Here is a 13,631-nt window from a genome sequence, read left to right on the forward strand (position 1 = left end):
CTATTTAAAGTTTCCCAAAATAAAAAGACTATCAAAAGAAAGCATTAAAAATTTGACAACTTAATCTTCTAAATATGGCACTGTAAGAATTGTAAACTGCTGGCAGATTTTGCTACTTAGAACTGGAATTACAAAGCTCAAGTAGTATGAGAAAGTGTCACATTTCAAGGTACCTTGGAAATGAATACTGAGAGAAAGAATGAATGCAATTGCACTTAAGAGATTAGCTCTGTTAAACATTATAAAAATTTATCACCACATAGAATCACAGGCATGACTTTCAAAAGTTGATTGTTTTGCAATGGATACAGTCTATTATTACTTGAATTTACATCAAAAGTGCTCCTCCAGATGAATTTACATCAAAAGTGCTCCTTCAGGATAGAAGTAACTGACTTCCCTTTAATAGTCTCTTTTTTAGTCATTCTAATGATATGGTAATTATTGGCAGAACAAAAAAGATAACAAAACATGTATAAGTCTTTCAGGTGAAAGATTAGTGTCTAATTCAGGTTTATTTCACTGTGCATCATGTCAGACGTGATGCCATTAACTGATGCTTCCATTAGTAGATTCAACTACAGTTGAACACTCTGGAGTGGTACCCTTGTCTTCCATCAGTTTCCTCTGAATTCTGCCTCAAAGGCTGCACAGAATCTCTAGCCAAATAGGTCAAGTTTCTTTACTGCACTGTTTGCTGTTGCTTTTCCTCCAGGAATCCAGTCATGCTACTTCATTGCATCCTTGATTCTGTCATTAGACCATATGTCTGCCCTTTCTCTCTCTCTCTCTCTCCACCTCAACCTAATTTCTGTGAGCAGCTTCGATTTTCTGTCAACAGATGTGGATTAAGGAGTGGGTCAATAAAGCAGATGCCTAAGGCAGCAATCTTGAAGGATGTATTCTGAGAGGCCAAATTGTATTTACCAGAACTCCTCCCTAGAAGAATATAGCAGCAAGAATGGAAAGGAAAACTTGACAAGCTCCTCCAGTTAGAGGATCAGATCCCCCAAAGAATTGCTTGAGACTGGTTTTTGGTCACTAACTTGATTGCTTCCAAGGGTAGATCCTGTTAAAGATGAGCTTTTCTTTTGCTGCTTTAAAATTTATTTTTGCAGCTTTTTTGTTTTTCAGTTATATTCCCTTCTACAAGAGCCATTGGAATAGTGCTCCCACAAATTGCAGAGGAAAAACCTGGAGCTTCGTTACTAAAATCCCTTGCCAATAGAATCCCCATGCTTCCAGTGAGCAGTACTAGTGTAAAGACTTGCCCATGGGGGTTAGGGTTGAATTGTCCAGGGCCATCAGATTATCATTGACCCCCACTTCCATGAGTATCTTTCAATTCCTGGTTGCTACTAACAGTTTTCCTGTTACATTCAGCCAGGCAGGAGAGTGATGTTTTGAATATTAGACTCCCAAGAGCCAACCATGAAGAAACTCTTTCAAATGGACCCCATCCTGTGATTCAGGGAGCTGGTGTCCTGCATAATAACAGCTTTGAGACAGAAGAGACCACACAAATCAAAGTCCTTCTTTTTATAGAGGACTTAAGTAACTAGCACTTGAATCTCATTCTTGTAATAAAATGTTCTTTATCAGGACTCTCTTTAAACATCTATGATACAGTCAGTATAATCTGTGTAGCTACCAAGACAATATTATGGCCAACCATATATTCTTTGGAATCTGATGCCTTATTCTGTTGTATTCACAACAAAACTAAGCTAAACCAACTTCATGAATATGTTTTTACCTTTGAAGCATAAATTTGTCAGAACTTACTATTTGGTGAAGCCATCAATTTATGGAATATCAACACATTCTAGATGTCTTTCAATGTTTCAGTTCAGTTTAGTCATGAACCGCAGCATGCCAGGCTTCCCTGTCCATCACCAACTCCCAGAGCTTGCTCAAAATCATGTCCATCGAGTAGGTGATGCCATCCAACCATCCTTTGTCATTCCCTTTTCCTACTGCCTTCAATCTTTCCCAGCATCAGGGTCTTTTCCGATGAGTCAGTTCTTTGCATCAGGGGACCAAAGTATTGGAGCTTCAACTTCAGCATCAGTCTTTCCAATGAATATTCAGGACTGATTTTCTTTAGGATGGACTGGTTGGAACTCCTTGCAGTCCAAGGAACTCTCAAGAGTCTTCTCCAACACTACAGTTCAAAAGCATCAATTCTTCAAAACTCAGCTTTGAAGAATTAAACTTATAGTCCAACTCTAACATCCATACATAACTCCTGGAAAAGTCATAGCTTTGACTAGATGGACGATGTTGGCAAAATAATGTCTCTGCTTTTTAAGGTGCTGTCTAGGTTGGTCATAGCTTTTCTTCCAAGGAAAAAGTGTCTTTTAATTTCATGGCTGCAGTCACAATCTGCAGAGATTTTGGAGCCCAAGAAAATAAAGCCTCACACTGTTTTCATTGTTTTCCCCTCTATTTGCCATGAAGTGATGGGACCGGATGCCATGATCTTTGTTTTCTGAATGTTGAGTTTTAAGCCAACTTTTTCAATCTCCTCTTTCACTCTCATCAAGAGGCTCTTCAGTTCCTCCCAGAAATCTTGATTCCAGCTTTTGCTTCACCCACCCTGGCATTTCACATAATGTATTCTGCATATAAGTTAAGTAAGTAGGGTGACAATATATAGCCTTGACATACTCCTTTTCCAATTTGGAACCGGTCCGTTGTTCCATGTCCAGTACTAACTGTTGCTTCTTGACCTACATAGAGATTTCTCAAGAGGCAGATCAGGTGGTCTGGTGTTCCCATCTCATTAAGAATTTTCCACAGGTTGTTGTGATCCACACAGTCAAATTCTTTGGCATAGTCAATAAAGCAGAAATAGCATTTTTCTGGAACTTTCTTGCTTTTTCTATGATCCAATGGGTGTTGGCGATTTGATCTTTGGTTCCTCTGCCTTTGCGAAATCCAGCTTGACTATCTGGAAGTTCTCAGTTCACATGCTGTTGATTGCCTCGCTCGGAGAATTTTGAGTGTTACTTTGCTAGAGTGTGAGATGAGTGCAATTGTGCAGTAGTTTGAACATTTTTTGGCATTTCCTTTCTTTGGGAATAGAATTAAAATTGATCTTTTCCAAGAGATCTCCAGGCAAGAATACTGGAGAGGGTTGCCACTCCCTTCTCCAGGGGATCTTCCCAACCCAGGGATCAAACCCAGGTCTCCTGCATTGCAGGCAAGTTCTTTTACCATTTGAGCCATGGGAGAAGTCTTTTCAATGTTTCTAAGTCTTTAGCTGTAATACTTTTACCAATACAATAGTTTGCATTCTTTCTCTTCCTAATTGCCTTCTAAGAGTACTATTTTCACACAAAGAGTTAGGATAATAGCTTCTATATGTGTGTTTGTGCTTTTCTATTGTGTTTTAAGGAGGAAAGTGTGAATTTCAGATTAATTTTTGAACCATCAAGATAGACATATAAAGTAAGCTTAATACAACAGTCTAGTTTATAAATTTATCCCATTTCTTGATATTAAGAAATTTTGCAGATTAGATGACATTGGAATGCCATATAAATAAAAAGAAATTATTATAGAATAATCCTAGAAGCTTTGTTTAAATTTTTATTTTTTATTTTATTTTTTTAAACTTTATTTTTTGTATTGGGGTAGAGTTGATTAACAAACAATGTTTTGATAGTTGCAGGTGAACAGGGAAGGGACTCTGCCATTCATGTATCCATTCTCTCCCAAACCCCTCTCCCCTCCAGGCTGTCACATAATACTGAGGAGAGTTCCATGTGCTATACAGCAGGCCCTTGTTGGTTATCCATTTTAAATGTAGCAGTGTGTACATGTCCATCCTAAACTCCCTAACTATCCCTACATAAAAAAATTATTATTCATAAAAGTATTTCTTTAAGATCACTGTGAGATATTAGGATGTATTTTGTTTGCTAAAAATTTTGGACAATATTTGTTACAATATTTATATTTTAAAATTTATTTTGCAACATGCATTTATACACTAAGAAGATTGTATTAACTCTGATAATTTGTAATATGTCTGGATCTGACAAACATATGTAGGCTATTCAGTTCAGTTCAGTCGCTCAGTCGTGTCCAACTCTCCGCGACCCCATGAATCACAGCACGCCAGGCCTCCCTGTCCATCACCAACTCCCGGAGTACACTCAAACTCATGTCCACAGAGTCGGTGATGCCATCCAGCCATCTCATTCTCTATCGTCCCCTTCTCCTCCCGCCCCCAACCTTTCCCAGCATCAGAGTCTTTTCCAGTGAGTCAACTCATCGCATGAGGTGGCCAAAGTATTGCAGTTTCAGCTTCAGCATCAGTCCCTCCAATGAACATCCAGGATTGATCTCCTTTAGAATGGGCTGGTCGGATCTCCTTGCAGTATAAGGGACTCTCAAGAGTCTTCTCCAACACCACAGTTCAAAAGCATCGATTCTTCGGCGATCAGCTTTCTTCACAGTCCAACTCTCACATCCATACATGACCACGGGAAAAACCATAGCCTTGACTAGACGGACCTTGGTTGGCAAAGTAATGTCTCTGCTTTTTAATATACTATCAAGGTTGGTCATAACTTTCCTTCCAAGGAGCAAGCGTCTTTTAATTTCATAGCTGCAATCGGCATCTGCAGTGATTTTGGAGCCCAAAAAAATAAAGTCTGACACTGTTTCCATTGTTTTTCCATCTATTTCCATGAAGTGATGGGACCAGATGCCATGATCTTTGTTTTCTGAATGTTGAGCTTCAAGCCAACATTTTCACTCTCCTCTTTCACTTTCATCAAGAGGCTTTTTAGTTCCTCTTCACTTTCTGCCATAAGGGTAGTGTCATCTGCATATCTGAGGTAGGCTACTACCATATGGTAATTATTATATTTGTGTGAGTGAATGATGAACTTCTAGGGAAAAAATTATATTTAAAGAATAAATGAGTTCATAAATGAATAAGTAAATGAATAGAAATGGTCATTTTCCAAAGTAATGCTAAATACTTTCCTTTGTTTTTTTCTAAATATTTTCCTTTGTTATTTTCCTTTGTTATTTTATGGTCACTTGCAAGTATTTAAGAAAATTCTTTGTAAAAGAATATATATATATATATATATATATATATAACTGAGTCACTTTGTTGTATACCTGAAACTATCACAACATTGTGAATCAACTATGATACAATATAACATAAAAAGTTTAAAAAAAACTCGAGGTTTGGAATTTTTTTCAGATCAGATCAGATCAGATCAGTCGCTCAGTTGTGTCCGACTCTCCGCGACCCCATGAATCACAGCACGCCAGGCCTCCCTGTCCATCACCAACTCCCGGAGCTCACTCAAACTCATGTCCACAGAGTTGGTGATGCCATCCAGCCATCTCATTCTCCGTCGTCCCCTTCTCCTCCCGCCCCCAACCTTTCTCAGCATCAGAGTCTTTTCCAGTGAGTCAACTCGTCGCATGAGGTGGCCAAAGTATTGCAGCTTCAGCTTTAGCATCAGTCCCTCCAATGAACATCCAGGATTGATCTCCTCTAAAATGGACTGGTTGGATCTCCTTGCAGTATAAGGGACTCTCAAGAGTCTTCTCCAACACCACAGTTCAAAAGCATCGATTCTTCGGCGATCAGCCTTCTTCACAGTCCAACTCTCACATCCATACATGACCACGGGAAAAACCATTGCCTTGACTAGACGGACCTTGATTGGCAAAGTAATGTCTCTGCTTTTTAATATACTATCAATGCAAAACAGTGCCAGTGAATGAAATACATATCTGCTTTGAGCAGAATAGGAAAAGCAGCGTCTTCTCACTCACTCTTAGAATGACTTGAAGAAATTTTCTTTTGTGAAGTTATTAAAATATTTCTCTTTTACTTATTTTCCAGCAGTGTGTGAAAATATGTGTGCAGAGTGGACATTACTATCCAAAGCACATAATATATTTTAAGGCATTTTTTTCACACCTTGAATGTAGCAGGTGTATATAAAATAAAAATTGTAATAACACTTTGATCTATTGTTTCTTACTCTCCACAGGAGGATTGTGAAGCAGAAAACGTGTGGGAGATGGGAGACTTAGGAATCTTGACCTCTGTCCCTGTAACACTCAGGGTAGTTTGCTTTCTCTGTGCCAGTAGCGGGCATGTAGAGGTAAGACCTGCTGCTTCTTGGTACCCCAGACAGTATGAGAGATTATTTTACTGTGATGAAAGAAATCATTATATTCTGTTTCGTTGGTTTATAGCAGGTACTATACCCTGTTTATGGAGAAGGCAATGGCACACCACTCCAGTACTCTTGCCTAGAAAATCCCATGGACGGAGGAGCCTGGTAGGCTGCAGTACGTGGGGTTGCTAAGGGTCAAACATGACTGAGCGACTTCACTTTCACTTTTCACTTTCACACAGAGAAGGAAATGGCAGCCCACTCCGGTGTTCCTGCCTGGAGAATCCCAGGGATGGGGGCGCCTGGTGGGCTGCCTTCTATGGGGTTGCACAGAGTCGGACACGACTGAAGTGACTTAGCAGCAGCAGCACTAACATTACTAACATTTAGCCTAGTTACCGCTACAAAAATCTCAGAGATGTCTCTCAGGACTTTACCTCCTCAAGTCAGTAAGCTCTAGGAAAGGGATTGACAGCCTAATCTTCTCAGTGTGTCATGGCATGGATTGTAAACTGCTATCATGTGTAGGTCTGCTTTGTGACAGATAGAAATGGTATTACAAGAGCCAAATGCATGAAAATTAAACACTGAAGAATAGTTAAATCTGCTTCAGTTGCTAAAAGTAATAATATGATACTTGATAAAATATAGCCTTAGTTTCAAAATTAATTTATTTAAAATTCAATAAAATTTTAATATGATAGCTATAAATACACAATCACTGTTATTTTGGGAAAATTATGAAGTAAGTGACATTTTCTTTAACATCTGATTCCTAATTCTTTCTTTTATTCACTTATTATTATCATATTCCCCTGCTTATATGAGCTAGTGTTTTCTGCCATATAACAGATCAGCCACATATGGGAAAATTTTAGCCTGCATGAAGACACTAGTTCATATTTCCCATATAACAGATCAGCCACATGGAAATTTCTTTCTTAAGTACAAACCAATTAAAATGTATGTTTAGAAATTATTTGTAGAGAATGTGTAATTTGCTTTCAACATGCAAAAGTGGACATAGTACTAACAGGATCAGGAGATTTTGGAACATATTAATAATTCTTATGATTTTAAATATTACATGATGTTTTCAACCACATTTTTAAAATGCTTATAATAAAATAAAAATAATTTTGAAAAGTTTAAATATTCAAACTGAGATTGCTGTTTAGTAAACCTAACATGGAATACAAGTACACTCTGAAAATCATATAACCTACCTCTTTTTACTTCATGATTTAAGTCACTATAGTTTTATTCTTCAGTTTTTTTTTCCAAAAGAAAAAAAAAAAAAAAACATCGTATGTCCTTCCACCAAAAAAGAAGAAAAAGTAGAATGTAAGATTTTAAGGACAGATATGTAATTATTGTCTTTTTTTTTTCCCAAATTTTTTAATGGAAGGCTGTCATGTAGCAAGAGCCTGTAACTTTGTTGAATGAATGTATTAAGGAATAAATTAAAACAAATTCCATTGACCACATATATTTTATTAGAGTTGAATATAATTAAAAAACATAGATTATTTTAAATTAAAATAATTCTAGAGACCTTATCATATGAGATGGACAATGATTATATTTTATGTATATATATATATATATATATACACAGAGAGAAAATATATAGATAATATATAAAAATATTTAAAAATACGTTTGTATGAATATGTTTTATTATATACAGGCATTTGAATTACTCTTAACATTAATATTTCATAAAATGGCACAAACTTTCTGAATCCTCAGAAGTACAAAATTGGAGAAAAATAAGGCATCTTTTAAGAGACACATGAGGGCAACATGAGGTGTCATGATATACAGGGCTGTTGACTGGATAGGATTCCAGAGACTTGGAATCTAGTTCCAACACTCTACCATGAACTGGTTTTGTGACTCTGGGCAAATCAATTAAAATTTCTGGACATCATTTTTGGCACCAGCAACTTGAGGGAAATAGATTTATATCTTTGAGTCTTTCCAGCTTTCACAATCTGCCTACTGGAAAATTTTTATTCCACCTCTAATAAGGTGAATTTAAAGATGGTAGGAGAAGGGGACGACAGAGAATGAGATGGCTGGATGGCATCACCGACTCGATGGACATGAGTCTGAGTGAACTCCGGGAGTTGGTGATGGACAGGGAGGTCTGGCATGCTGTGATTCATGGGGTCGCAAAGAGTCAGACACTACTGAGCAACTGAACTGAACTGAAACATGGTAGTAATTATATATATATATATATATATATACACACACACAAACACATAAATTGAGACTAAGGATTTCATATAGAGATTCATATTACCTTAAATATAACAAATAAATTTCAAAAAAAATGTAAATAATGTAAAATTGGCAAGCATATTTAAATTTGACAATGTAGAACAGATGATTAGTCTAAACTTGTTGTCACCAGGCCCTATAGCATCCCCTCTCCCAAAGCTGATTGCAGCCATGAAATTAAAAGACGCTTGCTCCTTGGAAGGAAAGTTATGACCAACCTTGATAGTATATTAAAAAGCAGAGACATTACTTTGCCAACCAAGGTCCGTCTAGTCAAGGCAATGGTTTTTCCCGTGGTCATGTATGGATGTGAGAGTTGGACTGTGAAGAAAGCTGATCGCCGAAGAATCGATGCTTTTGAACTGTGGTGTTGGAGAAGACTCTTGAGAGTCCCTTATACTGCAAGGAGATCCGACCAGTCCATTCTAAAGGAGATCAATCCTGGATGTTCATTGGAGGGACTGATGCTAAAGCTGAAACTGCAATACTTTGGCCACCTCATGCGACGAGTTGACTCACTGGAAAAGACTCTGATGCTGGGAAAGGTTGGGGGCAGGAGGAGAAGGGGATGACGGAGAATGAGATGGCTGGATGGCATCACCGACTCTGTGGACGTGGGTTTGAGTGTACTCCGGGAGTTGGTGATGGACAGGGAGGCCTGGCGTGCTGTGATTCATGGGGTCGCAGAGAGTCGGACACGACTGAGCGACTGAACTGAACTGAACTCCCAAAGCTATAATCACTTGACTCACACTTGCAAATGGATCTACCTTAGGTTTGGGGAACAACTGTGCTCTTAATCAGAAGAAATTAAAGCATTATTAATTTTTAAAGTGAGACTACTCAGAATTGAATTAAATTGTATCCTATCTCTTCTGCCATGTTTCCAATTCTAGCAACAGGACTTTTCTGTTTTTATTTTTTCTTATTTTCCCCCTCAGGATTCCAGAGCTAGTAATTGGATATTTTCCTGTCCCATGTCAAATCATATCTTCTAATTAAAAAGCAAACAGGTATTTCATATTTCCTTCTGTGAAGATACCCCAGTTCAAGTAAATTATTTAGTTTGAGAGCATTATTTTTTAAAAGGTTACTACTGAGTGTAGAACCCATTTATCAATGAAAACATATATTTTGTTAGCAATGACATCTATACAAGAGATAAAAATTGTGTGGGTACACATATCTGTGTACTTGTAAATATACACATACATGCATAGACATACACATATTATGCATATTTATTGTGATCAGAAAATTTAAGTAAAGCATGATGCCCACTCATCTTTTTCCACTATTCTTCAATACTTGAGCATTTAATAGGCAATATCCTTTAAAACTGGAGAAGGAAATGGCAACCCACTCCAGTGTTCTTGCCTGGAGAATCCCAGGGACGGGGCAGCCTGGTGGGCTTCCGTATATGGGGTCACACAGAGTCGGACAAAACAAAAATAGTAAATTCTGTATTTTAGCAAAGCTTCTTTTTAGAAAGGAAAGATAAATGGTAGATGACTAGGAGTTAAAATGGATAAATATTATGCTTAAAATAAGGAAGATTGAATCTAAAGTGATTTAAAATAGAATGTCATCTATCATATTTATGGCACCCACTGTTTTGTCACCCCATTGTAATTATTAATAGTGCCTATCTTTTAACTTTTGAAAGTGTCCTGTCTTGGATATTAAATTATATGCTCACTTTACCTGCATATTGTACAGTGTGGGAAGTATGGACAAGGTCCATTGCAAGGGGCCCAGGTCAAGGGGGAGAGAGTACTCAAATTCACTGTGGGAAGAACTTAGTCTCTCTTTTTCTTAATTGAAGTATAGTTGATTTACAATATTGTGTTAGTTTCAGGTATACAGTCAAGTGATTTAGTTATACATATATCTACATTCTTTTTTTTTTTTCCTATCTTTCTCTATAATCTCATTCCTTCTTTCCATTTATACTGGTCTTCAAATGATTGGACAAAATGCAGCAGTCTTGTGTCTTACTCAGCAATGTCTATAGGCTCCCCTGTGAATAGAGTGTAGCTGAGTCTACTCTTGTCCAGTTGGTGAACCATTAATCCTGGGACCACAAAAGATACATTATTTTGGTCTCTTCTAAATCAATGCTATAATCCATTGCACACTGCCTGTGTTTTAATTTTATCCTCCATAAACTAGAGGAGGGGAGCTTCTCCAAAGATGAGTGATGAAGAATAGCTATGCTTAAATTGTTTATGTAAAGGTCAGGCTCAGTATAAAAGTAGACTATAGCAAATAATCATCCACAAACTCTTGCTGGCTTCTCACCAGGATAGAAATCACATTCAGGGAAAATTTAGAGCTCATAAATTGAGAATGTAGCATGTCTGAACATAGAGGATTTGCATTTGTTACATGATTTCATTTAATTTTTTTTAAATTCCTCTGAGTTTTGCATTTCATAGGCAGTTGGCTCAGTGTGAAGGCTATGAAGCTGTTCCAGAATCATCTAAATGAAGTATTTGGTAACAGATGGCAATAAACACACTGTAATGGGCCTTATTTTGTTTTATTTTATTAGACCAAGGTTATGGCCACAGCTATGAACTTAATCTGTCTTTTTTTATAACCATGAGAGTGGTTAACATTGCATTCATATCACCAGCTGCCTGAGATGATACTCCTTACTGCTTACTGAAGCTAAGCAATAGAGAAAACAACATATTTGGTAGAGCATCCTGTCAGTCTGAAAATAAGTTATCTCTAATAAGGCAGTTTGGGCATGGAAACTACACATGCTTGGTTTTAAGTTAGATCTATTTCTAGACCCAATGAGTAAAATTAGCATCAATTTTACACAATAAATGTGTTTTAGCAATATTCATGATTAAATCAAATCATGTTAGAAACAAAAGGGAAACTCTGTACAACTGTAGGAAGCAAGAAAGGTAAGAGCAGTGAAGAGAATCTGATCAAGTAATGTGGTCTGAATTAAGGAAGATGATCCCTTTTTAAAAAAATAAAAATCAGCAGAACAATTTCTTTTTTAGTTTATTTTAAATATGGGTGATTTTTTTTCATTATTAAAATAAGACACAGGATTCCAAGTAGACAAAGGAAAACAGAAGCTCTCAAAAGACACAGTCCACAGTGTGTAAATTTGTTGTATTCTTTGCTTAGTTAGATCCAAACACATTTCATCATGTGTAAGACAAAAGAAGGCAAGTTAGAGATATTTATAGTAGTCTGGGAAATTCTATGTAATCAATAATATAACAGAATTTATACAATTAGCACCACCGATTACAATAATACCTTGAACTTCCTTTAACATCCAAGCTTTGCCACACTCATGCCTTTTACATTTCTGTTTATTTCCTATGCGGAGAGTTTAATTCTCTTCTCACTGTGAGCACCCAAGCTATGTTTTGATTATTGGATTGCTTTTCAGATATCCTGACAACAAGAAGAGAATGGCATGAATATTGTACATGAGCATTTAATCCTTGTCAAGGTATTGAAGATACATATATCAGTCATGATTTAGAACTTGAAATCCAGGTAAATTCTGATTACCCTGACAGATTCTAGTTTCTCAACTGAGAATCAGAATCCTGTGAACTTGATTGCCATCAAGTCTCCTTCCTTAATGAAAGCACTCAACATCGGAGATAAAGAGATAAATGTGTTCATTACAGAGCAACACCCAGATTCTGCCTGTTAGTCACCACATACTTGTATATTACATAAAGTTATTTTTGATTTATCAAAAATGTCCAAGTTTGTAGTTTATATCTACCAATATATTTTGCAACAATCAGCTGCTATAATGAGATTACAGAGGAAGACTAGGCATCAATTTGTTGGGGGAGTTTGTAACTTCCTTGATTCTGTCTCACCACAGCAAGAATTTGAAGCAATGGACAGACCAGTGTTACAGCTGTTTTATTTGGCAAGCAAAGGAAAATGCATCCTTGAGGTGTGAGGACAGGCCAACCCAAAAGACCCAAAAAGAAGACAGAGGCCCCGACCTAAAACAGGGCAAAGAGAGAAGCCCACAGCTCAATTTTGGCTCCTCTCTTTATATGTTTTTATTCTCCTCCCCCTGAGCTTGCTCTGTGCAAATTGGGCTAGCCAGGAAGGCTGTTTGTTTTACCCGAGGTTCTCACTCTGGTCCTCAAACCTTCCTTTGTTCTATTTTCGTGGGCTTTTCCCTTCTTTGTCTTTTAGCCACTGCCATTATGGACTCCTTTTCCCTATTCTAACTACCTAGCAACTTGATTATATGGGTCTATGTGCTGAAGATTTCTTAAAAGTAGTGAAAAATTTCACATTTAAAATTAAAATGCAAAATAGTTCCTAATTTATGATATTTTTAAAACAATTGTTTCAAATGTGTTTTTATTATAGGTAATAGAAATCACAAGTTTCATTAAAGAAACTCCTTTTAATGGCAACAGAAGACTGAATTCAAGACAGTATTGAATTTTGTGAAAAAGTAAAATTTTAACAATAAATATTTAAAGTCAGAAATGGAAGTAATGTAAATTTTTCCCACTTATTCTCAAAATGTACATTACTATGGTGTATCTCAATTTCAACAGGTAAGCTCCTAAATTGTTTATGTTACACTGAACTAATGCTGAAAATTGGATTAGCTGTTCTCTTTGTCTAACCTTCTAATTTCAGAGACCAGATCTAGGCAGACTGATGTTCTTTGAGAGGGAGACAAAGGGATGGATGTTTCTAACTGTCTTCCTCATGCATCCTGCTTTACTCTTCAGCTAAATTCAAACCTCCTTTAATTGAAACACATGACTCAGACAAATCAGCAAAACTCTGATTCCGCCTTAGAAGCTAAAACTGAGCCTGTAAGGAAACTAAGTTTTCACAGTTGTCCTGACTGTGCACATTTAACTAAAGTTGTTACAGACCTGAAACAGTCTGTAACTAAAGAAAGGTCATTTAAAGTAGCCAGAAGAGTTAATTTCTAAAGCCTGGGTTCTCAGGGATCCACATCAGTTCTAAGAAAGCTAGTATTTGCTGAGGGATGTTCACACTTCTCAGCAAAGGGGACAAGGCAGATAGATGTAAATACTTCCCCTGTGATTTACTGGTTCTGTGAGTTTTGCTGGGTTACCTGATTTCTCCATCCATCAATTTAATCATCTATTAATTGGATAAATGAATTTCACCAAGCTATTT

General features: G+C 37.0%; 1 protein-coding gene across 1 annotated transcript in view; it reads left to right on the forward strand.

The window, feature by feature from the left end:
* LOC148774855 (uncharacterized) overlaps window positions 1-13,631 on the forward strand; it is a 143,486-nt gene that overhangs the window by 85,860 nt on the left and 43,995 nt on the right. Inside the window, exon 4 of the mRNA XM_088827853.1 lies at window positions 6,036-6,149. Within this exon, the coding sequence (XP_088683979.1) occupies window positions 6,036-6,149 (114 nt within the window). The remainder of the gene's footprint in view (window positions 1-6,035; window positions 6,150-13,631) is intronic.

Source organism: Moschus berezovskii, chromosome 19 (assembly GCF_049115385.1).
Source record: "Moschus berezovskii isolate FMDL1 chromosome 19, NW_MosBer_1.0, whole genome shotgun sequence".
Classification (NCBI taxonomy): Eukaryota; Metazoa; Chordata; class Mammalia; order Artiodactyla; family Moschidae; genus Moschus; species Moschus berezovskii.